The sequence below is a fragment of the Aureobasidium namibiae genome (genome assembly GCF_000721765.1).
Source record: "Aureobasidium namibiae CBS 147.97 unplaced genomic scaffold scaffold_19, whole genome shotgun sequence".
In the NCBI taxonomy this organism is placed as follows: domain Eukaryota; kingdom Fungi; phylum Ascomycota; class Dothideomycetes; order Dothideales; family Saccotheciaceae; genus Aureobasidium; species Aureobasidium namibiae.
Genome location: NW_013581190.1, coordinates 494,163 through 519,747, shown reverse-complemented (window position 1 = coordinate 519,747; position 25,585 = coordinate 494,163). Strand labels below are relative to the sequence as shown.

Here is a 25,585-nt window from a genome sequence, read left to right as displayed (position 1 = left end):
TTGCTGTTCTTCGTTCTTTTCCTCCTCCAAAAAGGGTTTATGATGGGTTTTGGTTTGAGATGATATCCGAGTTTTGAAAAAGCTCCATTCTTTGTATATAGCTGTAGATTTCTGATGTGAAATACCACCTTTTTATGATAACATCGTCCTCAAGTTATTCGATGCTGTTCAATTTCCACATGTGCTGCAGAATAGAAAGATAGGAAGGGAGTCACAAGCTACCACGTACGCGCGAACAAAGTGAAGACATGCAGAGGTAGCACATGCCCAGTGAATAACAATAGCGATTGCACATAGCCTATTTCCACCGCTTCCACCACTGACAAACACAACGCGCATCTGTGATCTTTGCCTTGCATCTACAATCTTTGCCTTCTATCCACAACTTTGCATCGTCATGCCCTGGTTCTCTGAGTTAGACACACACAGCTATCGATCTTTATAACGCAGGGGAGTCCGAAGGATGTATTGCGCACATCGAAGCTGAATTTCGAGAAACAAACCCAAACTACGCTCGTGTAAGCTAGTATTCACTTCTCGCCTGCTGCCTGGACGAGTGGTATGGAGTCAGAAATACGAAGTACGTGATTAGATCCAAGGATCGATCCTTGCTTTCTGCCGCTTGTTTCTTGAAGTCCCGAGTTGCGAAATAACTAGATGGTGCTTGTGAATTGGAGTTTTTTTATCGTCCTCGGTAAGGTAAAAAGTACTTACATATATACATGAAGGAGAACAGAAAGGAAAAGAGAAGGGTATATATCTATCTTTACAAGTAAGTTGAGATGGACTGGATCCTTGTCGAGAACCAGAACTATTGCTGTTGCTCGTACTGTCTCTGACACCAAAGTACTGTAAGCCCGTCTCTGTGGGGACGCAAGAAGGGGAAAGAGAAAAAGGTGCAAGCCAGACATCATAAAAATCTCAACGCGCATGAGGAAACCCAAGCTCAACATCATGATCGCGCGCAAACGCCCTCGTCGAAGACTGAGAAGCATCGTCACGATCCTCTTCTTTACGCTCAGAAGCCATGACCGACATCTCGATCGTCGTCGACTGCATAATGCCATGCAAAGGCAGATCGTCCACACTCGACTCGCTACTACTCCCCCGATTTGTACTCCGTATATGATGGCTGTAATGCTGTATCTCCCTTGTATGCACATTCGTCGTTGTCTTTGCCTCTTTCGGTCGCGTCGGCTCCATGATGGCGTGGAAATCATCCATCGATCGTCTCGAGAGCCCTAGATTGCTTTTTGCAGTGTTGCGTGTGCGTGTGCGTGCTGTGAGCCCTGTAGTGCTGGCGCCGCGCCGTTTGTAGGCTGAGCTGCTGATGAAACCCGGAGTCCAGCTCTTGAGTGCTGGGAGGGCTTCGCGGAGAAGTGGCCATATGCAAGGCAGGTTGGCAACGTAGAAGGCTACAGAGGCTTCTCGAGTGTACCAGAACATGTAGTCCTCTGCGTAGACGGAGCGGAAGAATTCGGCTTTGGTGAGGGTGGCTGCAATGATGACGAAGATGCCCATTGAGAAGATGCACTGCAAGCGTGTCAGTGTATGATTATGTCATTGCTTCGGAAGAGTACTGACCAGAAGGATGATCTTTTGTTTAACTCCTATCGATACTTGCATGATGAGTGGGAAAGGGATGATGAGCATGAAAAGGTCGGACGAAATGTTGAAGGTTGCCTGAACGATGGCATAGTCATAGAGAACCATGCAGTTCAGAGGCGGAGATGGAGCGATCTGCCAATATTGCGAGAAAGGTGTACATTCCGCGAAGTAGGCGACTTGACATGCTACGTAGCCGATTGCGACGTAGATGGCAAGAATCTTGACTGCTATTTGTTGTCTCAATCCCATCCTGGCATATCGTCAATACAAAAGCTTAGAGCTGAGGCTCGAGAATGCTTACGTCAGACGGCTGTATAGCTTCAAAGTGCATACCTTCAGGAGCCAGATGACATTCAACATGGCTTGTTCAGCTACAAGATCAATCTTGGCTCCCTTTTGCCTGACCTTGACTTGTTCTGGTGTGAGTGCAGATACATCTTCTCCTGGCATAGCAAGCGCGGTACCACCGCCTTGTGCCGTAAGATTCAACGTCAATATAAGGATCGTGTAAAAGACGGCTGCCACCAGAATGAGATAGTCATCGAATTCCAGATGCCGGATACCAAGCTTCCTGGCTCTGGCGTAGCTGCACCACAAACAATAAGCATTGATCTAAGCAGAACTGACAGGAGAGACGAACATGCGGAGAGCAATAACCACTATGCCCAGTGCGTACAATGCCCAGGACTCTTTCTCCAGGTCATGTTGGAACTCTATAGGGAAAGCGCCCATGATTTGATGGGTTGTATGGAGGCTGTCGGCGTCCTCCGGTGGTGGTTAGGTAAGAAATTTGTCTCCCAGGGACCAAGCTCATACAGTGACAGCGGGAGTTGTAAATATGCTTAAAAAGAACCTGGAGTTAGGTCGAGCGCTCTTGCGGAGAGATCATGCTAGTTTCGAACCCTTAAAAATGGTTATAGAGGTAGATTGACCATGTTTTTGCGTCGTGTGGATTGTGTATACACGAGCAGATCAATGGCACGCTCTGGGGACTCAATCCTACAAGTACGTGCCGGAGCACCTCGGACGGACCCCAAGCCCACCGAACTAACACCAATGGCAGCTGGAACGTGCCCTTACCAAAGCCGCCGCCATGTGGATTGGAGCGTGGTGGAGATGGTGAAGCGTGAAGGATGTAGTTCTTTCGCCAATTGAGTTTATGCTAGGGCTATTCGAGAGGCTCACCGAAACGCCTATCACATGCTTAGGCGAGCTTACGAGGTCCTTTCGTGCCAATCATGACTTCACAAAGGCGATCCAACACGTGGCAGGAGAAGACATTGAGACCCTGCGGGATGTGTGTCTCATTGATTGCAGGGAATGAGATAAGCACGGCAGAGCAGCTCCATCTTCCGGAGCCTCGAAGCTGAAAACGAAAGCCTGGCAAACAAGCAGCCCTATCGTGCGTACCGGCGCCCAGGTATCAGATGTTTCATCTTCTCGGTTCTCAGCTCCCGAGAAGCACTGAAGATCCGTATGTGCGCTCGGCCGGCAGCAGCATCAACTCAACGCTGATGCATTCGCACGTATGGTCGCAATTCTGGCATGCAAGAGTCCCAAGTAATATGCAAACCACTTCGCGTACCGGACTCCTTCTTCGGCAAGCAGGACCCTGAGTCGCGTACTTGGTGAATTACGACGACAAAGGATGCATCAGATAAGGGCAAGCCTCTTCAGATCACCTCCAAGCAGACGCCATCTTCGGTGGCGCTTGCCTATTGCTTGAGGCTTCTCGTACAAGCGAATCCTTCCGAGTTCCAGATTCTTCTCTGAATCAGACCCAGGACTCGGTACGAACGGCTTCAGATCTGTAGAATATGGTCACATCATATCGCATATCTTGATTGTGATCATCATGTCATTGATACGAGCGTTTACGTTAAGCTATGTAAGAGCCATGTTTCGTGACACTGTCCAGAATCAGACGAATAGAAGGTATACCCGCTCATATGTCTCGGCCACTAAAGACGCCAGGGGACTCGTCTAAATAATGCGATGTCGGGAGGCATGGGTCGGGCTTGCGTCTGTAATTACCTGTTCATGCCGATTGTGTCACGTATAAGGACATCATCGAGAAAGCGCGATTTCGTGGCTGACGTTCCTCTTTAAAATCATCTCCGATCGAGCGAAAGAGGGTCCTGTTTCCGATCGGATATACGGACTACCTTCAATCGTCGAAGTCCATGCCCATGAAGTGACTGGAACTAGAGTCAGTAGCGGAAAGGAAAAATTACGGGATTGCCACAGTCACTTACCTCTCCACGATGCGCATGACCTTAGCGACGAAAGCTTCTAGATGGAAGATATATTTCTACAGCGGATCAGTAAAGAAAGACAAAACTTGGACTCATGAGTTTTGCTTACCGTGCCCATCTGGATGCGATGCTCGTAGAAGGCCGACCACTTGATGATCTCGGTCTTGAGAGCGTCATCAATCTTTGGTATTAACTTGAAGGTCAAAGTCTACGGAGATTAGCATGGGCGCGAGCCTTGGGACAGATCAAGAAAGCTACCTTCAGAATGGTGCTGGCTGGGATGCAATGAGTGAGGAGATCATAGAGCTTAGCTCGGACGTGCAGGATGCGCGCAGGGCTGCGTTCGGCAAGAATCTCGTCGGCAACTTGTGAGATGAGGGCTTCCCAATCTGGAGGTGGAATGACTGTCTTCTCTGTAACCTGGTCGCTGGGAAGAGTCAGCAAAGGTGAAGGTGGCGTTATCATAGGATATTGATACTTCTGAGCATGGACAGCCTCGAACATGAGCAGAGCACGGCGCAAGTTGCGGTAACTCTCGTTGGCAATTCTCTTTTCCAGACCCTCGCAGCGTGTGTAGCCCTCCTTCTTTCCGACCTGAGCCAAGACTGTGCAGATCTCGTCTTCAGTTGGTGCAGCAACTCTGACCAGCAAGGTACGACTTCGTATGGGAGCAATGATATTGCTCGTACTGTTGGCCAGAAGTATCAAGCGCAGGTTGGGACTGTATTTTTCCATTGTTCTTCTCAGTGCAGCCTGGGCATCTCTGGTGAGATGATCTGCCTCATTGATAACGACGACCTTGAAGCGTTGTTTGGCGGCCACGTCGACTTGCTGCGTCTGAGCAACCTCCTTGAGAAGGTCTTGCACGACAACACGGTCGTAGTTGCCCACATCACTAGGTGTTATCTCGAGATGGTAGTTGGACGAGACGATGTTGAACTCGAGCTTGCGATTGCTCGTTGTCTGAAAGACTCGGCTGTCGATCTTGATTTTCTCTACACCAGCGCCGTAGAGTGCGCGAAGAGTTGCTGTGATTCTCGTCTTTTTGCCGGCTCCGGAAGGACCGTAGATCAGAAGATGCGGGAAGTCTCCGCTTTGCGCCTGGAAGGTGTCAGTCCTACTTCGCCATCGCTTCAGGAACGAGGCTGGCTGCTCACCAATGACCTCAGACGGTCAGACAAATCATGGTGATACGTCAATGACTCCAGCGAGCGCGGGCGATGCTTGTCTACGAGGAGAGCCATGTTGGTGCGGTTGTGTATGAGCTTGATCGACTTTGAATAGACTGAACTGGAAAGGCTGGACGGAGGTTGACGCGCCTTCCTACGTCGACGCGTTAATTGATTTCTGTGCCACGTGATAATGGGCAGGGTGACAGGAATCTGTCGTCGAAAAACGCTACCACAACACGAATAAGCACACAAACCCACGATCAAAGATCATAACTTCTTACGGATTCTCATGATCAAGAGAGGATTTATGATGTAGGCAGCTCTGGAATGGCGATACTCCTCAGTCCACGTCGACAACTCTGCCCTGCCAGATCCAGTGCCAGTAAGGCATCTATCTCTGTATAACAACCAAAGGTTGCCTCGGCTGACACCAATCCAATTACTGATTGCTTCGGCGCTATCAATGAGGTCAGCTTCACCCTCGAAGACGAGCTGTTAACCCCTGACTATGTCGGTCCGTGATAGGATATGTTATAGTACCATCCGTCCATCAAACATAATCGGTTGCGTGGCCCAATGGCAAGGCGCTTGACTACGAATCAAGAGATTCCAGGTTCGACCCCTGGCGTGATCATTTTGTTCCTGATCTCTTACGGATACAATATCGTTTTGTTGTTGGCGAAAGAAAATGTTTGGTGGACTTGTTTTTTGTGTGCACGGGCCGTTGAGTCCGCTTACTTGTGCACCAAGCTTTATGCGCGATCATCCTTGTGCTTCACATCTTGGCAACCAACGCGTCCTGCTCGAGGGACTAGGTGTTTTCTCACACAAACATAATCTGTCATACTCATCTTGATCATTAAACTTGAAAAGACATTTACAACATGATTATCGGCGGTGTAAATATCGTCAAGCGCCAGATTGTCCGCAACCTCATCAACGCAACCCACCAACAACAACCCTGCGGAGTAGACCTAACCCTCCGCTGCATATCTCGATGGACAACTCCCGCAACAATTGATTTTGACAACACTCACCGTCAAGGCGCCAAGACCTCCATTCTACCATTTTGCCCCAAAACCAACACCATAACTCTCCAACCTGGCGCTTATCTGGTTGACTTCAACGAGACTGTCAAGATACCCAGAGATTGTATGGGAAGTGTGTTTCCGAGGTCGAGTCTCTGGAGGAGTGGTGTGAGTGTGTCGGCTGGCGTTGTGGATGCTGGATATGAGGGTGCGATGGGTGCGTTGTTGGAGGTGAAGAATCCGTGTGGGGTTGTTTTGTATAGGGATGCGAAGTTGGCACAGATCGTTGTGGAGCAGATGGAAGGAGAAGTGGAAGGATATAATGGAGTTTACCAGTCCTCGACCAGTAGTGTTGGGGTCGATGGTGTCAAGAAGATGTGATTTGACTGTCGATATTCCCTACTAGCTGTATCTTCCATGTTCCGCTCAAAAGATTGCCCAGTGGCCACATCGCGGAAACATAACAATATAGCCCGGAAAGACGTTTCTACACAGCATCAGGAGTATTGCCGTCATGCAGGCCATGCTCTTGTCGGAAAATCTCCATCCATTGAGTGTCATCAGCGAACGTCTGGTTCCATGGATCATCGCTGTCAAACCACAGCCGACGAGATTCTTGTTGGAACATCTCGTCTGTAGGCACGACTCCCGCTTTTATCTTCTCTTGAGCGAATCTTCCAAGATGGAAGGCCAGAACCTCCCATGCTGTGTTGAACTGCTGGTTGCCTTCGACCGGCCGATTGTCAGGAGATGGTGAAGGATCCACAATGACAGCGTTGCCGGAGTTTGCTGCATTGTTTAATGCTGCCCTCGAAGAGATTTGCGCAAGAAGTTCCGAATGTCCAGGCTTCGTGGCAGAAAAAGGAACCGGTGTTTTTGACTCGGAGCCAATGAGGAAGGGAGGCATCGAGTTTGTGACTTGAGTGGCGACATGTGGTTCAAAACCATGCGTACCCCTCCAGTCCAACATCTTCTTCCCTTCTCGGAAGTGCTTACTCAAGTGGTCAGCTCGAGCTTTCCAATCATTCATCTCAGCGCCACAAAAGCCACAGCGTGATTTAACAGGGACTTCTGGAGGCTTCCACTCCCCGATGGTGGGAATTGTTTCGCATTTGTGCACGAGTCTCAGGTGCTGAATAAGATGATCTTTGCGCTTGAAGCTCCTGGCCTCCACGTTTTTGTGTGCACAAGCAGTTGAATTATGGCCTTCCAGGTGCTCTTTGCTCGGCTGAGGAACCAAACAGTATGCACAAAGCATATCTCCGGTAGATGGACAAGTGACCACTTCGCCTTCGGGCGTGCAAACCCACTGCTCAGGGTTGAAATGCAACGACTTTTCGTGACGACACCAATCGAATTTGTTCTTGAAAGTATCACAGCAAAACGTGCATGGAAAAGGTCGGTCGTCGTTCCCAGGTGCTGCTCGGGCGCGGGATTTGGTGACCTTGCCACGTGTGTTTTTCCGATGGACTGAACCCGAAGATATACGAGAGTTACCTGAACGTCCTGACAGTATCGAGTCCACTGATCCGTTCGAGGTACCACTTTCCAGACTGCTAATTGAGGCCGGTCTCGACATTCGGCGAGCTGCGTAACCAAAGCCTTGTGGTTCGATGCCAGGTGTACTGACTCTACTGCTGCTTGCAGACTCCACAGCGAGATGTCGATCAAGATCGGTAGAAGCAACTGCATGGTTGATGGCAGTTATAGACGCCGGTTCATTCTCTGGTGGGCTGTTCTGCCAGCGTTGCAAGGGATCCAAAGCTGACCAATCTGTGTTTTGCTGTTTTGGGATCGAGATTGGCACGCCAGAGTTTCTCGAGTACAAGGATCTGCGTCGTGGAAATCCCTTCTTGGATCTGCTGTCACGTCTTACAGAATGGGCAAACCAGTTTTGCATCTCGTGACTGTTTGCAGTCATTGCAGCATTGGTAGATTGGGGTTGATAAGGAGATTCTGGCCCTGTAGACAAAGGCTGTCCATAGGCAGTTCCAGGTGTGACCGCAGGTGAGTCCACATAAGATCCCTGGTAGTCTTGCATGGTGGGCGAATGATATGCTGACATGTCCATGGCATTCGGAAAATACGGACTCGATGCGGCTTCCATAGAATTCTCCCATGATCCTACGCCGCTTAGAGGTGCGTAGTTCTCAGGCATCCATAGGTGATTATTCGTCTCATATTGTACAGGAGCTTGTGAAACCAGTTGATTCGATTGGTTCTCTAGCTCTTCTGATGGCAGTCCCGGATGACTGGTTGTTCGCATCAGTGCAAATTCTCTCGTAACAGGAAGAGAAAGACCAACTGATTCGCCGAGACCGGATTGACCGGAGGTTGGTCTGGTCGTCGCATAGCTGACTCAAAGTCGAAGTAATCCATTGTCGGTTACACACGGTCTACGTAGTTGCAGTGGTCACGATATCAAGGACGAAAGAATTGTATGCACGAAGGTTGTGTCCTAGATGCCGATTGGTGCGGCCGTCCTTTCTGGAAGCCAAGGATGGACGTCCAAGGGAGCTTCAGAGTTTGCCGCACACCGTGCGCGCCCGAAGAGTCCCGGACGCCGACCTCAGTCCATTCCCCATCAAGAGCAATCGTAGTCCTCTGGATTCTCGCAAAGCTGGGGCATCTGATTCTCTCGTGTGCACTGCAATTGTTTTGCTTTCAGTCCATCGAGTTCTTCGATCGATGGTAGCGGCATGTTGCCATGGACCCCTTGTTCCTCTCCTTCCCCCCTTGGCCAGGCTTTGCATCCTCCGCGACGACCGTGCGCCCAGGGGAGAAACCGCTGCCACAGCAAAAGTTGCTTCATTTCTCCGACAAGCGACTGACAGTTGAATAAAGCATACCAATTGGGGTCACCGTAATTAGACTACCCAGACGTTGCTCCACGAAAGCCATAATGATTCGGAGCATGCCTATACTCTAACCTCAACCATGTTGTGGTGACCAAGTGTGTTTGATTAGCCATCCCGCGAGTTTCTTGCCATAACTTTCAACGGGTTCCCTAGAACTTGCAACAGCTGCTACCAGTCCTCCATTCAACATGGCAAAGTCGGTCATAGAGATTCTGGTCGTCGCGATGCTATCCTTGGCGATGTTGATCTACGATACCGTCGACACGTGAGGAACTGGACTGTTCTCTCCTTTGTATGCTATCTCCACCATCTTCGATGTGCGTGCATGCATACAGCGGACATGCATGATGGCAATTGGCCGTTCTAAACGTCTTCTGTCAAGCTTCCCTCATCAAGCCGCCCCCCCTTACCGGTCTTGTTGTCTGGCTACCGGTTTCTGCTATTCTGTGGTAGCAAGTAATCTTATCTCCAACTCAACGACAACAGTTCTGACGCACAATCATATCGCTAATCCATTCTCACTGACTGTCGTGCAGGAGGATCCTCGTGATGGAAAATTAAGATCCACTCGACAGGTACAACGCCTTGGGGAGGCGAATTAACAAACAACGAGTCAATGACACTCTGTCCTTGAACAAAGGCCTATATATACCGTTGTCCATCTCTGATTGTAGTCTCATCATCCAACAACAGCAACAGCTTCCTTCAGCAGCATCTTTCCTGTCTTTGGCTTAGCCGTCCACTCTTTACAACACACTCTTTACTAATACCAACCCGACCACCAACCAACTAATTCCCCACCACCACCAACCAAAAATCAAAATGCCTTCCTTCAGTGCTGTCTCCGCCGCTGCCATCCTGGCCTTCTCTGGCATGGCTTCCGCCATCCCTCAGTACAACTTCGGTAACTCCACTACCGCCTCTCCCGCTGCCTCTGGCCGCCCCATCACCACTGCCCCCAGCTCTGGTGCTGGCCGTCCTGGCTCCAACTCCACCACTCCCGTTGGTGGATCCAACTCTACCGTCCCTGCTCTTGACGGCAAGTTCTGCCCTGGTCTCGACCTTTCGCTCTACATCGACAACTCTGGCTTCACCTACCAGATTCAGTGCGAGTAAGTATCTTCTTTATGAGATATTCTAAGGCTATCTCGACTAACGCAGAGGCCAGTACTAACCACTTCGGCGTCCAAATTGAGATCACTGGCAACTTCACCCTCGCCAGACGTGCTGTTCCTTCCAGCCTCGATGACTGCTTGAACCTCTGTGACGCTACCAACACCTGTGTCGGTACCGCATTCGACACTGTCGCTCGTACTTGCACTCTCTACAGCGATGTCCAGGCTGCCTACTCTGCTCAGGGTGTCCAGTTCGCCCAGCGTGTCGCCAACGGCAATGGCAATGGAGCCGGCAACGGCAATGGAGCTACCACCATCTCTGCTGGTGGCCTCGCAACTTCAACCATCTACTCGACCAACGTCGTCACCATCGCTTCGTGCGCACCTACCGTGACCGACTGCCCTCTCAGAAACAACGGTGGCGCTGTCGTGACACAGGTTATCCCCGTCTCTGAGACCGTCTACGTCTGCCCCACTGCCACTGTCATCCCTGCCGCTCCCATTGCCTGCAACAGCTGCCCTTACACTGCCTCCACCGCCACTGTCTACTCTGCCACCGGCGGTGCCATGGTCCCTGTTTCGACCACTGTTTACGCTTGCCCCCAGGCTACTGGTACCACCGTCGTTGTTGAGGTCTGCACTGCTTGCGCTGCTCAGACCACTGGCCCTGCCGTCAACACCAAGACTCTTACCCTCACCAACCCTGCTGGCAACGTCCAGACCGTCACTGTCTGCAACGGCGAGCACTGCCCTGCTGCTGCCACCGGTGCCAGCACCTCCAGCATGGCCAAGTACACTCCTACCACCTCCCAGATGGCCATGTACACTGGTGCTGCCTCCAACGTCAAGGCCGGTATGGGCTTCGCCGGTATGGTCGCTGCTGCTGCCCTCGTCCTCTAAGCATCTGCTTAGTAGTTGACTCTGCTTTGCAAAAGGCACAAACAACAAACATTTCGTATATCTTCTGCTCTTCACATAAACATCTCGGTGGTGTTATCTTAATTATTAGCCTTGGTTGGCATTCAAATGGTTATCATTTAAAGGGTTGGTCGTTTTTTTTTGGATTTATCATGACTTTTACATACGCTACACATAAATGGATGCTGCTTTTCATTTCAATTTTTTGAATCCTGGTGTTCACTCATCACTTCATACAAACACTTTTAGTTTATTAAGTTTAATTTATTAAGCATTGACTTTTGACCACCATGTCCAGAAAAGTTTCACTGTAGATTGTCCTTTTCTGCATATGTAGCCAGCTCCAGCTACGAGTATATAAGCTCATCTTCCGGCCGATCCAAGTCTCGTCCTCCTACTCCCATTCATCACACAGCCTAAGAGGTCCGTCAAGGCTCCTCAGTACAAGGCTGCCTCAAAATCTGTCAACGACCAGACTCGGCCCGCCCTCGAGCAACGCCTGTATGTTCGACAACCGGGTCGATATCGTACTGGATCTCCTTGCACGTGTTCGCTGCCGGTATCAATGCTAGCTAGTACTGAAGTAGTGCACAAGACGTCGAGATTGGTATGGAAAGAGCATTTATCAGGACCAAAGACTATATGATCTACTTAGATTCGTGAGATGCGGACGAGTCACGAAGACATGTAGGGCTTTGAAGTGAGACACGATAGTCTCATACTCCCAGGTTCGCGTTGAGGAGATGACCGAACAACGATGGAGACCTTGTTTGGATACTATGTTGGGACACAAAAGCCACCTCTTCATGTTCGTGAGAGTATGTTTGTGTGTACCTATCAGAATGCAGAATGTTTTCGAGGAACAGAACAGCATCCGTTGAGGTTCGGGCATCGCTCGGCTTTCTCTGGATACGTTCCCAATGTGAGAGTCATTGTGCCTTTCGATAGTGTGAAAGATTCGCACCTTTGTAGGAGGAGAGGAAGGACAAACTCAAGCAAACGGAGCAAACGGAAGGCACTTGACAGTGAGAAGCACGCGACGCTGACAGCTCCGGTCAAACACTTTCTGCCACAGCATGACCCACCGCCCTCGGAAGCCGGCCGAACTTCGCCATCAGCAGCCAGCGCAGCCCTAACTCCGCAATGCCTCTTCTCTGTGCTCCGCCTGTAGCTTTCGCATTGGCAGAGGGCTTGTTCATCGCGCTTTCCTGCAACGACAAAAAGTTGACACCATATAGGTCAACATGGCTACCAACTCGATCAAGCTCCTGACTGGCAGCTCCCACCCTCAGCTGGCTGAGCTGGTCGCGAGCCGGTAGGTCCTTCCTTGTTCTGATCTACCATCAATCATTGCACCCCGCGCCGCGCGCGCAAACAAAAAACTTTTGGCCATATCCATCACCGCATGCACAACCGCCCACCACGCTGCGCAAAGCCCACTGACACCATGTCTGCCACAGTCTGGGAATTGAGCTGGCCAAGATCATGGTCCTGCAATACTCCAACAACGAGTCGAGCATCAGTATCGGCGAGTCTGTCCGCGACGAGGATGGTATGACACACCAAGGGCTTTGAACAATCATGGCACAAGACTGACTGCTCTACGTCGCAGTCTTTGTCCTGCAGTCCACCGCTCCCGGCGACATCAACGATGGAGTCATGGAGTTGCTCATCATGATCAACGCTTGCAAGACAGCCTCTGCCCGTCGCATCACCGCCGTCCTGCCCAACTTCCCCTACGCTCGTCAAGACAAGAAGGACAAATCGCGTGCCCCCATCACTGCTCGTTTGATGGCTAACATGCTTCAAACCGCCGGCTGCAACCATGTCATCACTATGGATCTCCACGCCTCGCAGATCCAGGGCTTCTTCAATGTCCCTGTCGACAACCTCTACGCTGAACCCAGCACCCTCCGCTGGATCCGCGACAACCTCAAAGTCCAAGACTGCGTCATTGTGTCCCCCGACGCCGGCGGCGCAAAGAGAGCTACCTCCATCGCCGACGGTCTCGACCTCGGCTTTGCCCTCATCCACAAAGAACGCGCTCGTCCCAACGAGGTCTCCCGTATGGTCCTGGTCGGTGATGTCCGCGGCAAGGTCGCCATTATCGTCGACGACATGGCCGATACTTGCGGTACCCTCTGCAAGGCTGCCGAGGTCGTCATCGAGCACGGAGCCAGCAGCGCCATCGCCATCGTCACCCACGGCATTCTGTCTGGCAATGCTATCGAACAGCTCAACAAGTCCAAGTTGACCAAGCTCGTCGTCACCAATACTGTTCCCCATGAGGAAAAGAAGGCTTTGTGCGACCGTATCGAAACCATTGATATCTCGCCTACTGTGAGTTCTGCCAACAAGCACCCGAGAAAGATATAATTTACTGACTACAACAACAACAGCTCGCAGAAGCCTGCCGCCGTACTCACAACGGCGAATCCGTGTCGTTCCTCTTCAAGCACGCCCCTGTCGACTAGAGGACTGACTGGGGATCAACAACAATCGGCGCTTGTTTACTGCAATTGATTTCTCTGGTTATAACATGGGGGTGATTACCCATCACGGCGGCGGTGTTCAATGGCGTTCTCTCAAAGAGGCTTTTATGCGGATATGATTATATGCAACACCAAAAACACTCTACGGAGGATAGATCGATCTGCTATTTTCCTTTTCCGTACTTGTACAAAGTCACATCAACCTCGGTCCATAATAACGACTTCTGCCTTCTAACGCACTTCACCTTGACGTGATGGTTAACGCCGAAATCTAGCTGTCTGTCTTGGGCTCCTTCGGTTCGGAAAAGCCTCGCTCTTTCGCACTCTCGCCTACCGCTTCTGCATAAGACATTCAATCAGATACTCCGTGCTCTTCTACCCTCACATGTATGCAATGGTATGTTGCGATTTGATCGAGATCGCGCCTCACAGTATCATGTGCACTTGGCAAGTTCACTGCTCCCGAATTCTGTTCTACCGAGTCGTGCTTCAATAGAGAGGGACATGATTTGAGAGTACTCTTCGGCGGAAAGACAAGTAATGGAAAAAGTATATCGATATCCCGAAAAAGTGTCTATCTAATGCCAATTCATGCAATCTTTGTATCGTACAGTTCTCTACCAAGTTCACTCGTTCCTAATCTTACACTTGCCACCGAAAACTTTTATTCGGATCTGAGAAAAAAAGGGCACGCAAATCTATCGACTGGGCTCATCGGGTCTAACTCTAGCGCCAGTCTCGTCAATAGCACTGCTCCCTCCCAATCCAAATCCATAGCCCGGTTTCTTGGTCCTGGCTCTCTTCTCACCATACTGCTCGTCAAACTTTCTGATCGCACCGAGCGTTGCCATGTCTTCAGACACCGAAGCCGAAATCTCTGTGAGCGCCTTCTCGAAATGTGAAGGTGCAAGGGTGCGGCGTTCGGGCAACTTGAAATCGGAGTCGCCATTCTTGCGCGCAGCTTCGAGAAGGTTGTTTTCGTCGCGGACGGCGGCTAGGGCGGCTGCCACGCACAGGTTCTTGAGATCGGAACCAGAGTAGAGGGGAGTGTTTTTGGCGAGATCGGAGAGGGAGACGGCAGGATCTAGAGTTTCGCCCTTCAAGTGGATTTTCAAGATACCTTCTCTGTCTTTGGCGAGAGGGAGATCAACTAGCAGACGACGTGGTAGACGACGCAGTACAGCATCGTCGAGATCGAAGGGACGGTTTGTGGCGACCATCATGAATACGCTGTGGTCATCCATACCGTCCCAACCGCGTAGGAATTGGTTGATGATCTCGCGGTGCGTGGTACGGTTGTTGGCACCGCCGCGAGAGCCAAAGAGGGCGTCGGCCTCGTCAATGAAGACCACGCAGGGAGACAGCTTTTTGGCGAGAGAGAAAACGGCATTGACCATCTTCTCGCCCTCGCCAACGTACTTTTCGTACACTTGGGCGCCGCTGACTTCGAGTACTGTGGCTGACGATTCTTTGGCCACAGCCTTGGCGAGCAAAGTCTTACCGGTACCTGGAGGACCGTAGAGGAGAAGACCGGGTAGGCGATCGGCGGCGAGCACACCGTAGCTAAATGCTTCAGGGCGAAGCAATGTTAATGAAGTCAAAGTCTTGAGTGACTCGATGGTATTTGGGTCAGCGTGCACATCGTTGAATGTTGTCCTGAGGCTTGCAGGATCGACGACTCCTGACAAGAGACGAGTCTCATGTTTGGAGCATGACTTCTTCAATTTTTCCATATCTAGCTTAGCAGGAGCGGATTCTTTGGTTGCGTCAGGTTCGTCTTGAGATTCCCCGCGCTCACGAGCGTGAGGAATCATAGGGTTAGAGAACATATTGCTCCTCTGGGGTTTGAGAGCCTTGTCGACATTGTTGACTAGCATGGCAGCAAGTGCGATGTGAGAGGTCTCCAGAGATGGGCTGGTTGTGTAAAGCGATCGCAAGCTCTCCGCGCAAAGGACGATTCTCTGAACTTCCTCTTGTGGTAGAGTCCTGTCTCCCAACTTCGCGGTCCCTGGAATATTAAGGTGTGCACGAGTGCTCGCCGAGAAGAAACTGTCAGAGACAGGCAAACCCAAATGACGAACCATAGTGTGAATATGGCGCATGTTAATCTCGAACAATCTTTGAAGCGCGGGCTCAGCTACACTACGTTCCATTTCTTGTTGATTGTGTGATGCAAACAACAGTTGGCTAGCAACGTTTTGAGCCGTGGTTGACGCTGAAGGGAATCTCAAGTATCTGAAATGAAGTTCGTCATCATCCTGACCAGGAGGTGGAGGTCCTTGAGAGGAGTTGGCGGTTGTGCCGAGTATAACGACCTGCTCACCGTCCTTTCTCCGTCGCTGCACAGCGTTCACTAGCAGATTGATGATATTCTCTCCCTGGGGTGCATTGCGAATGTGATCCATATCACGAACGTGTATGATAGTCCGTTGTGGTGATGGACTTGATTGCGTCGAAGCAGACTTACTCTGGAAGGACCAATCCATTTTGTGAGCCTGCGTAGAAGAATCGACACGCTTCGCAAGGAAGTCGGCCAAGAAGCGCTCAAGGCTGTCTTTCGTAGGCAGCGAAGAAGTCTTGGTGTCTGTAGTTGTTGGGTCGGCTTCGTAGAAGAGATTGCGAGCTACATCTTGAGTAGGCATGTCTTTCCTCATCTGAACACTGTCTATGACAGTGTCGAGAAGAGTTGAGAGTTTGAGTTCAGCCCATGGACTGATTTCGGCAGCGCGAGAGCGTGCTTCCTCAGAGGATTGGTTGTTGCTCTTGGGCATCTCAGCCATAACAACAGCATGAGCACCGGACTTTTGAGCTCGGGAAAGAACTTTGTTAAACTGCTCGTTGCCTTTGAGCATATCCGCAAGATCGGCGATATTGCCGCCCATCATGGGAAGATTGCCCAAGTCGAATTCGGGCATGTCATGAGCGTGTTCGGATTCGCCATCTTCCTGACCATCATCCCTGCCCGTCTCGTCGATGATGTTTATTTGAATCTCAGGCTTTCTTGCACCCTTGAAAGTGTCGTAAGCCAGAGACGAGATAGAGCCAGGAGCAGGATCCCCTCGCTCGACGTAATCCTGAGCCAGTTCGGCAATATCGTTTGCATCCAAATGGATTAGATCGGCTTGAACCAAGTCTGCGATCTGTTGGACATATGTGTCTAGCTCTTTATGGACAAATTCCTTTGTGTTCAGATCGATGTTTGATTTTGTGTAACGCGCAGCAGCTGGACCAGTTTGCGTGAAAGCGGCGTGGAGAAGGAGCTGCAATTGGAGCGATAGGAGTGTACGTGGGTCGGGAGTGCTAAGTGTAGACGGCGGCGAAAGGTGGGTCTCGACGGCGCGAGCAACATTATCCTGGACATGACCTTCCTCTTTTGCTGGGGAAACATGATCGTTGTTTCCGTCGATCTGCGTCTGTGCCGTGGGTGTGAAGAAGTCATTCGACTGGTCGGATGGGTTGACAGTGAAAGGAAGGGTCAGGACAGTGTGGCCTGAATCGCGGTCAACCAGAGTCCAACAGCGGGATTCCTGGTTGGCGGTAGCATCTCCAGTTGGGGCATGGAGTCGAACGTTGTAACGCAAGAACCAGTCGGGGACACTGAAAGGAGTGACCTCTTTAGGGCGACGTTGTGCTAGGCGACCGCGACGTGTGGAAGGAGCGGGCTTGGTTGCACTTTCCGAGATGGCGGATTCGAGATTGGCAGTTTCCTGATCCGGAGTGGGATGCGCATCAAGTCGTCGAGCAACAGAGTGGAAGGCGCGAGGACGCTGAAATGGCAGGCGCTGACCTCGCTGTGAGAGGCGAGTAAGTTGTTTGCGCCATACGTGAGTGCGCATAATTGGTTGATGAGGAGCTTCGCGAGAGGAAGGCGAGTGAATGCTTGAGACATGTGAAGGTGCCTTCTTGGCTGACGCTTCACTGTGTTTGGTCAAGCAGCAAACACGTCTCTTTCACGCGCCCATCTATCAATCAACCCACCACCCAGTGGAGACCACTCATACACACAACTTCTCTTTCACCAACCTTCGACCCCAACACTACCTCCAGCATGGACTACGATTACCGGGGGATGGACGCCGATGACTCGGGCCCGCGCATCAACATCAGCGAGACCACTCCCATCTCAGCCAAATTCGTCCTAAGCAACACCACCCTGTCCCTGGCCAACAGTGTCCGCCGCACCATGCACGCCGAAGTCCCTACCCTGGCCATTGATCTCGTTGAAGTCGAGTCCAACACGTCCGTACTGGCCGACGAGTTCCTAGCCCACCGCTTGGGCCTGATTCCGCTCTCGGCCAAGAACATCGATGATCTGCTGTACACACGCGACTGTGACTGCGACCAGTACTGCGAAAACTGCGCCGTCGTTTTGCGCCTCAGTGCTGTGAACCGCAACTCGGACGAGACTGTCAAGGTCTTTGCCAAAGATCTCTACATCGACGCTTCTTTCAGCCAATACCGCCCCAACGCCGACAATGATGGCCCTCAGCGCGGTGCTCCCGTCATTATGGATCCCGACGGTAACGGTCCCCTCATCTGCAAGCTGCGCCGTAACCAAGAGCTCAAGCTACGCTGTATCGCAAAGAAGGGAATCGCAAAAGAACACGCAAAGTGGATGCCCACGGCCGCCATCTCATTCGAATACGATCCTCACAACGCCCTGCGCCACGCCGATCTGTGGTACGAAAGCGACAAATTGGAAGAGTGGCCAGCAAGCAAGAACGCTGAATGGGAGGAACCGCCGCAGGAAGGCGACGTCTTCGACTACGACAAAGAGCCCGATCGTTTCTACGTCAATATCGAGGGAACAGGCGTCATGCCTCCAGACACCGTCTTCCACACCGCCATCAAAGTTCTGCAACAAAAGCTCGCCACTGTTATTCAAGAACTGTCTCCCAACCTCCAACAAGCACACCAACAAGATCTTGCTCAACCACCACAGAGCCCGGATATGATGGACATGACTGGCGCTGCCACAGCATACAACAACACGACTGCATACGGCGCTGGCTCAGTATACGGAGGAGGCTTCGGAGGCGGCAACACCAGCGTTTATGGCAACGCTGTACCCGGTGGAACCACACCCTATGGCGCAACACCTTACGGTCAGAATGGCTGGTAGACAAACAAATACTTGGTCTATATTTTCTTCCTTTCTTGCAGCATCAAAAAAGTCCAGCAAGGATGCATTTCACCGGTTTGGCGGCGGCGTTCAGGGTAGCAAGGCGAAACAAGGACGGAGGGTATCCTGAGCCTCTTTTTGAGGCTTCACGCATGATATACATTTGAGGGAAGACCAGAGTCAAAAGACGATTTGGTACTGCTGCTTCAGTAGACTCAATTCAACAAACTGAGTAGAGAGAACTCAGTAGAAAAAGCAAAAGAAGAATCTGATGATATCACTCTTGATCTTGCAAACATGAGACACACAATGCTGTATCTCTGCATCTGATATCTTTCACACCAGATCTTAACTTAACATATGCTCATTTCCTCCTTTACCAGAGAGCAACCTTGACTTACGATCCACACACTCCTTCTTGTGACACAAGATACAGTTCACCACGTCGATGTTCGTACGTGAAGAGGTGGTATTTGCGGCTATTTGCACTTCCATGTCGGGTGCTTGGCTAACCGCTGACCAATCCTACCGTGATCTTACATCAAGGAATGCCTTCAAGCTTATGATGCTGGACATGACTGTTTTTCACGACAAGTGACGGGGTACAGAGCAATCTGCACTAGGTCCAGAAGTCCCCTTGGCCCCGCTTTGAGGTATTCAGTTCTCATCGCACGATAGGCAGCTCAGGTGGTGAAGGTAACTAGCGGTCAACCCTCACTTCCTCCAACCACATCTCGTCCCGCTCACGCCGCAAGCGAGCATATGTTTAGTGCGTGGGGTAGTGTTCACCGTGCATCTGCTGACCAGCCACTACTCCGTTCCTTCTCATTTCCTGTTCTAACTTTCGCATCATTCCGGCGATCCATCTCTTCATCTTTCTCAGACGATATCTGCCACTCCCGACTACACCATCAACCAATCTGATCTCTAGCAGCAATGTCCCACTCAGCTTGCCCCAAGTGCGGTGCCGCCATTTCGAGTGGAAAGTCTTGCGGCTCATGCGGCGCTGTATGTGCCTGTCCTGCCTTTCTCCCTGCTCTAGGCAGACTTCTGACCGTGATACTTAGACCTGCCCCAATTGAGACGCTCACCCTTGCGTTGAGTGTTTCATGCGCCCACCAATCAAGCTCATGAAATCCATGGGATACCTCAGGCACTTTGCTCATTGACGACACGACACGATAAACATCACTTACGGCAATGGCATTGACTTTGCTGAGTTGCTAGTTGAAGCTTCTTCATACCCTAGCGATGGACACAAATGAACTGCCAGGCTTCTTGAGATGGAGCCTTCTTCTTTCGGATCCTCTCAATTCTGACATATTATGAACACTATCATGTACATGTCCATGGCCCGCCCTTGATGTTCCTTGTGACATATCTTCCTTATGGCCTTTCTTTTGTGGCCTTACTCATTTCATCTGTACCCTGAGCTCTGTTGACAACTAGTGGTTCAAAAGATCTCAACAACACCGAGTACTCGCAGACGACTGCATCCTCCATAGACTTTGTTCGAGGAGTATCCGAGTCTTCACCTTGTTCGACCAAAAGGTTTTTTCGATGGAGATATCAACACAGTAGATCCAAGGTAAATGTCAAGATCGGCACAACGATAAATCACTCGTACCAATGACCTCTGGAAGAAGTGCTTCACATGCATATTCTACGAGCTACGACAAGTCTACAACAGACTCCAAGCACTCTTGACCCCCCAAGTCGCCATCCTTACCCCCAACAATCCAACCTTGGTAACCACAAACCCTACCACTGCCACAACACCAACACCCATGACCAACCACTTCAAACTCGCAATCTCAATCTCTGATTTGCTCAACTTGACTTCCTCCACCCCACCCATTTCAGTCATGATACTATACTCCGGCACATACTTGAAATCAAAATCCGTCTCTTCACCCTTCAACCCTCCCTTGACGATGATTTTCCAGAAGATGTCTCGCAAGACCACTAGCTTTTTTTGATCAGTGGATTTGTTCATACGGTTGGTGTAGCACCAGAAGCCAAAGAAAATGCATTGGCCGGCCATGAGTGCCGTGTAGTAAACACTCGGTCTGGGCAGTGCGAGGGCATCGCAGAGTTGATTGCCATTCAGCCATCTGGCTCCCGCGATTAGAAAGTCTGCGGATGCATAACCTGGTGGTTTGTCTTGTAAACTTCTGATGACATTGTTGGCGAGGATTTGGGATGTGCGGGTGGGTGCGATTTCGTGTTGCATGATGCTGTCGAGGATGCGTTTGCTTTGTTCTTTTGTTTCCAGCAGGCCATCGGTTGGGCAGCCGATTACGTAGGCTATGTATCTCCACAGTGCGGTGTAGTCTTCGATTTCCTGTGGTCGGAGGTAGATACCTTGACGTGGCAAGGAAATGTAGATTAATGCGCTTGAGAAACTGACGATTGTACCCACACAATCCATGTCGTTGATGGGAACTCCTAGTTTTTCCGTGTCAAAGTATTCTGGCCGTGTCTCTGCTAGTTTCATGATGCGGTTTCGTACTGTGGCGTGTAATAGTCGTACTCGTATCGTGGCAGCCCATCCCTCGCCTCCAGGTTGGATATCTGACAGTGACCTTGTGCATTGAAGAAGGTATTGTGTGGTTTCGAATAATCGGTTTCTTGCAACATCCACAGCGAAGCCTCCAGTTCTCGATAACACTTCAGTCACCCGAGCTGCACCAAGTCCACCAAGAAGAGATTGATATGCCAGTCCAGTAAGCACGGGTCCACCATATCGGTAGAAGATATCCTGTCCACGTGCAATCTGCTCCCAGTCCACCCACTCCGGAACAGTATTTACCTGCTGCCAGAGTTGTTGCAGTACCTCATCTTCAGCAGCATGGTCACGCAGTAACGCATACAGATCCCTCTTAGGCTTGACATCCGGTTTAGGTTGCTTTTCATCATCTGGGAATGGTTCATTGCCTTCGGACTTTTTCTGCACTGTGCGTGGCGGTGGTGGCGATATCTCGTTTAGTCGATTCAATGCTTTTTCTCCCAGATAGTCCCAAGTGTGTTTTGCTGGATTCATTTGTTCCAGAGTCAAGTGCTCGTCTGTGAGCACGAATTTGTGGCCCCAAGCGCTGCATTACAGAGTCAATTCTGTGTATTCGTGATTTGGTCGCCACTCATAACTTACTTGATCGTGTTGGGTGGATCTCGTCTGAACCACGACATCTCGGCTGTTATATTATGATGGAAGAACAAATGGACAGAGCGAGGTTGATACGCAAAGAATAATGTCTAGAAATCTAGCAGGATCTAAAGTACTATTAGAAAGCAGTAAGGATATTGTCTGGAAAGGTAGTTAGTGTTCCACATATCTATGCCCTATATGCTTGGGAGCCGGTAAATCGACATGTGGTGAGGTCATCGTAGGACAATTAGCCTTTTGATGCTCAGGCGCTTGTCGATTGACACATGGGTACTCAGATTAAGTTGCATATCACTAAACCGATTATCAGATGTACCTTCGTCTGCTGTTACAAGCCAGCTAGTGTGTTTGACGTATCCGGGAAATGGTTGATATAACTTGAATGAACCGAACGCGGGAAGTTAGGATGGGGTAAAACCAGTCGCCACCAAGGACTGCGTTCACGGGACAACTGCTTGAATTGCCGCGAGGCAGATACAAATTCTAGATAACACATATATATGTAAAGGTAAACTCCGAGGCTCTTTGTCTGCTGAGCATGCCGCCAATACTACACACCATAGAACGCCCTTTCGCCGAGGAATTTGATGGTCGTTCCTGAGGTTGCTTTCTTCTCTCTTCAACTGCTCGACTTGAAAAAGTCGAGACCAAAATCATTATTTCATGTCCATGCCAAATATGCAAACGCTCAGTAAAATGCTAGAAAAAAGATCAAGGGAAGACTAGGTCGACTACGCGCGTCTGAAGAGTTCGCGTAGTCCTCTTCTGTCTGCGTTCTCGACGAAGCAGCTGCGTTCATAGAGGACCTGTAGTGGTATGTTAGTTGTAGGTTCATCACTATACGTCAAGTCTTTTGCTTACCTCATCGTCTCTGATCATGTTGCTGTTCAGAATCAAGGCTCTTAACTCATCGTTCCTGGGGCCGAGCATCGAGTTTCTGTAAGGCAGGCCTTGAGCTCTCTGAATCCCAACCATTGTCTCTCCCATGACTTCGAACTTGCGCCAGTTGATTCTTCCATTGACCTCATCGCCGATGTACGTCTTGTTGCCTTCTGCGGCAGCGACAAGATCTCTGATTGGCAGGGGAAGGAATGGTATTCTCTCTCCGCTTGAGTTTTCCCAAGCCAGTCGATAAGCTGAGTATGATTTTGTAGGGGACATCAAGATCTCCAACTTCATCCAATCTTTGCCAGTTTCTGGGGACACCAGCTCTCGAGTAGCTGCGAGTCGCTGTACAGCAGCACTGCTGACGCCGGCGAGGAATGCTCCTAACGAATTGTAGTTGTTCATCTCTCGCAACTTGCGAGCGACATGCATAAGCTTTTCCAACATCAGAACTCGATGTTTGGCCTTTTCTCTGAGTAAGATCAAGTTGGCTACCCAGTCTCGAACGTGGTTGAAGTGATCAATCATGCGACTGACGTGCACCAACGACTTGCACTGGGCCTTCTGCGTTTGAGACAACGAGACATGCCGTACCAGGTCGCGTGGTCGAACCGCACTGAACATGATCCAGTCGATCCGTGTCAGCTCACAAGCAATTGAATCTGTCGGTGTCTCCATCAGCATGTGCCAATGCGCTTTGCTAATCGGAGTTTTCGGCACTGGCACGAGCGAAGGGCCCTGCCTCCTCGCTGCGTCGACGGTCTGGAGCATACCAAAATCGGTATGTAGTGAATGCACTTGGTTTCTATTTTGGCCGCCATCTAGAGACAGACTTCCAAGATTGTCGCCAAAGTCAAAGTCCGGATCATCCAAGAGTGTGCTGACTCGAGATGACCAGCTTAGATCAGGACTTAGAAGGCCACGTTTCTCACGGTCCAAGTCACAGCACGCCCAGTTTGTATCATCGTCTTCTGTCACAACGTCCAGGTCACAACTCATCTCGCGCGCTGCGGCGGAGAAGATGCGAGTGTTTGCCAATTTGGCTACAAAGGTACGCATCCGACGTCGAGTCTTGATGTGAGCAAAGTCTCCCGGATAAGTGCCGATCCATTGCTCGATGACGGAGAGATAGCGCAGTTGCGAGACTGTTTTGGTCATGAAAGGACCATCTTCTTGTTCTAGGGCTTCGAAACGGTGGACTATAGCTTCTAGCAACTGACCAGGGGCGGCAAATGTTCGGTAGAGAGCAAGGAAGACAGCACCGAAACGAGTGTCAGCTTTTGATTTTGGTAGCCTCAGAAGGCGGTCAACGAGATTGTCGAAAGAGTAGCCACGCTCATCTGAGGGAGCTTCGGACTGACTATCGACGTCGAGACCACCGTCCTCGGATGAAGAAGCATGTTCGGAGTGTGAAGAATCAGTCATGTCGTCGCGCGCTTCATCCAATGTTGAGTCAAGGTCGATGGGCTTATGCGGGTGATTTGGAGGACTCGTTGCCATGGTTGTAGAGTCGTGTCGTGAGTCTTTGCGCATCGAATTGGACTGCACGGAGCTTGCTCTGGCGTGGTTCGGAGGTGGGTTCGATCGAGTCGGATGACCGAAGGCGAGGGCGGACGATATGGTTCGACGACGAGACAAGGCAGGATCTCTCTGGACTTTGAGGAGGTCAGCAGGTGCGATTGTCATGGGGGAGGATTCGGGCCAAGGCGGTGGGGCAGTTTTGACAAACAAGTCGTGTTTGCGTGGGAGGAAGTCCATGGAGGCGGACGGGAATGGGCAGGATGCGGCTTACCGGAAACAGCTTGCAGCAGGCTGGTTATTCCCTTTGAGTGAGAGTCGACATGCGAGATGGACGACTGGACAGTGATGAGGGAGCGGAGGACGGCCTTTGCTCGGTGTTCGATGTTGTTTGGGTCGAGCTGGCGATCGGAGCGGTCGCATTTGTTTGAGATAAGGAGCGAAGGGATCGACGCCTTCTCGAGCGCGTCTTGACAATGGTTAGCTGGGTCGTCATGGTGGTGGTGGTGGTCGTGGCTGGAGTTGGGACTCACTCAGGACGACAGGAACGTCTTGGTACGAGTCTTTGTTGGAGACGTCGTACAAGGTGCAAGCGGCGTCGACAGTGGGCATGCGCGGGTCTGTGGGCCAGGTGATTCTGTTGTCTCTGTCGATGATCACGTCTTCGAGTTGGCACTCCAGCATGCGCACCAAGAAAGAGGCGCTGTCGACAGCGATGCGGCAGGAGGTGACGGGACTTGTCGGGTGGACGGCAAGACCTAGGGATTGCTGGATGAAGGATGACTTTCCCACGCCGACAGTGCCAACGATGGCAATGTTGACTTGGTGCTCGGCTTCGTTGTTGGTCTGCAGGAAGCCGTTGGAACGGCTTTCGGCGTCAATGCCCAAGCCTTCTGTGCCTAGTCGCACAGTCTGCGGCGCTGCTGGCGTCAGCAATGTCTGCCATGGCTGCTGCTGTTGGTGTTGGTGGTGGTCATCTGCAGGGCTCGCCGTGGCGATGGGCGACGAGTGGGTGCGCGCCAGGATGTGTGGCCGCGTGCTGGAGGGGACGCTCAGGCCTGGCTGTAGCTGGTATGCTGTTGAGCCGTCTGGTTCTTGGAATCGCTGTTCCGGCATGGTCTTGGATGCGAGAACAGCAGGTGCGGCATGGTCAGTCCAGTCTGCTGTCTTTAGATAATCATAACTTTGTGTGATGAGCGCTGCGACCGATCATCTGAGTGCCAAGCTTGTCCGTCGCATCTCGTCTAACCGCCCCCTGGGTCTGGAGACGTCTGGAGACCTCCGCCAGAACCGGAAGATCATCAGTTTTGACCTGACTCTCTCTTCATCCAATTGCCTCACCCCCTTCCTGATCATCCTCGCCGACTTCTGCATCCAGATTCATCGTGTCGTCGACTCTTCTGCCTGGCTGACCCGGGAGTTGGGGTCTGGGTCTTCGGCTAGCATCC

At 51.0% G+C, this 25,585-nt stretch overlaps 10 protein-coding genes across 10 annotated transcripts; 4 read left to right on the top strand and 6 right to left on the bottom strand.

Annotated features, from left to right (window-relative positions):
• Nucleotides 1-921: 921 nt before the first annotated feature.
• Nucleotides 922-2,340, bottom strand: M436DRAFT_55360 (uncharacterized protein; the record flags this gene model as incomplete). The annotated part of the gene is made up of 4 exons (XM_013568429.1): nucleotides 922-1,533; nucleotides 1,585-1,858; nucleotides 1,910-2,194; nucleotides 2,249-2,340. 4 exons carry the CDS (start codon nucleotides 2,338-2,340, stop codon nucleotides 922-924), a joined length of 1,263 nt encoding a protein of 420 aa, XP_013423883.1.
• Nucleotides 2,341-3,775: 1,435 nt separating this feature from the next.
• Nucleotides 3,776-5,107, bottom strand: M436DRAFT_55281 (P-loop containing nucleoside triphosphate hydrolase protein; the record flags this gene model as incomplete). Its single annotated transcript, XM_013568409.1, has 6 exons — nucleotides 3,776-3,806; nucleotides 3,864-3,919; nucleotides 3,973-4,071; nucleotides 4,122-4,290; nucleotides 4,342-4,964; nucleotides 5,021-5,107. 6 exons carry the CDS (start codon nucleotides 5,105-5,107, stop codon nucleotides 3,776-3,778), a joined length of 1,065 nt encoding a protein of 354 aa, XP_013423863.1.
• An 812-nt stretch (nucleotides 5,108-5,919) lies between these two features.
• M436DRAFT_55060 (dUTPase-like protein) lies at nucleotides 5,920-6,444 on the top strand (the record flags this gene model as incomplete). The annotated part of the gene is made up of 1 exon (XM_013568365.1): nucleotides 5,920-6,444. One exon carries the CDS (start codon nucleotides 5,920-5,922, stop codon nucleotides 6,442-6,444), a length of 525 nt encoding a protein of 174 aa, XP_013423819.1.
• Nucleotides 6,445-6,550: 106 nt separating this feature from the next.
• M436DRAFT_55389 (uncharacterized protein) lies at nucleotides 6,551-7,963 on the bottom strand (the record flags this gene model as incomplete). Its single annotated transcript, XM_013568437.1, has 1 exon — nucleotides 6,551-7,963. One exon carries the CDS (start codon nucleotides 7,961-7,963, stop codon nucleotides 6,551-6,553), a length of 1,413 nt encoding a protein of 470 aa, XP_013423891.1.
• Nucleotides 7,964-9,743: 1,780 nt separating this feature from the next.
• M436DRAFT_85279 (uncharacterized protein) lies at nucleotides 9,744-10,936 on the top strand (the record flags this gene model as incomplete). Its single annotated transcript, XM_013568557.1, has 2 exons — nucleotides 9,744-10,033; nucleotides 10,090-10,936. 2 exons carry the CDS (start codon nucleotides 9,744-9,746, stop codon nucleotides 10,934-10,936), a joined length of 1,137 nt encoding a protein of 378 aa, XP_013424011.1.
• Nucleotides 10,937-12,198: 1,262 nt separating this feature from the next.
• M436DRAFT_67065 (phosphoribosyl diphosphate synthase) lies at nucleotides 12,199-13,428 on the top strand (the record flags this gene model as incomplete). The annotated part of the gene is made up of 4 exons (XM_013568502.1): nucleotides 12,199-12,269; nucleotides 12,415-12,506; nucleotides 12,567-13,294; nucleotides 13,354-13,428. The coding sequence occupies 4 exons, from the start codon at nucleotides 12,199-12,201 to the stop codon at nucleotides 13,426-13,428; spliced, it is 966 nt and encodes a 321-aa protein (XP_013423956.1).
• A 716-nt stretch (nucleotides 13,429-14,144) lies between these two features.
• On the bottom strand, nucleotides 14,145-15,179 carry M436DRAFT_55210 (putative ATPase family AAA domain-containing protein 1; the record flags this gene model as incomplete). The annotated part of the gene is made up of 1 exon (XM_013568392.1): nucleotides 14,145-15,179. The coding sequence occupies one exon, from the start codon at nucleotides 15,177-15,179 to the stop codon at nucleotides 14,145-14,147; it is 1,035 nt and encodes a 344-aa protein (XP_013423846.1).
• Nucleotides 15,180-17,494: 2,315 nt separating this feature from the next.
• On the top strand, nucleotides 17,495-18,568 carry M436DRAFT_75949 (insert subdomain of RNA polymerase alpha subunit; the record flags this gene model as incomplete). The annotated part of the gene is made up of 1 exon (XM_013568556.1): nucleotides 17,495-18,568. The coding sequence occupies one exon, from the start codon at nucleotides 17,495-17,497 to the stop codon at nucleotides 18,566-18,568; it is 1,074 nt and encodes a 357-aa protein (XP_013424010.1).
• A 1,681-nt stretch (nucleotides 18,569-20,249) lies between these two features.
• M436DRAFT_85275 (uncharacterized protein) lies at nucleotides 20,250-21,757 on the bottom strand (the record flags this gene model as incomplete). Its single annotated transcript, XM_013568555.1, has 2 exons — nucleotides 20,250-21,663; nucleotides 21,720-21,757. 2 exons carry the CDS (start codon nucleotides 21,755-21,757, stop codon nucleotides 20,250-20,252), a joined length of 1,452 nt encoding a protein of 483 aa, XP_013424009.1.
• A 708-nt stretch (nucleotides 21,758-22,465) lies between these two features.
• M436DRAFT_55116 (ras GEF) lies at nucleotides 22,466-25,253 on the bottom strand (the record flags this gene model as incomplete). The annotated part of the gene is made up of 4 exons (XM_013568372.1): nucleotides 22,466-22,540; nucleotides 22,596-24,274; nucleotides 24,412-24,606; nucleotides 24,671-25,253. The coding sequence occupies 4 exons, from the start codon at nucleotides 25,251-25,253 to the stop codon at nucleotides 22,466-22,468; spliced, it is 2,532 nt and encodes an 843-aa protein (XP_013423826.1).
• Nucleotides 25,254-25,585: the final 332 nt, after the last annotated feature.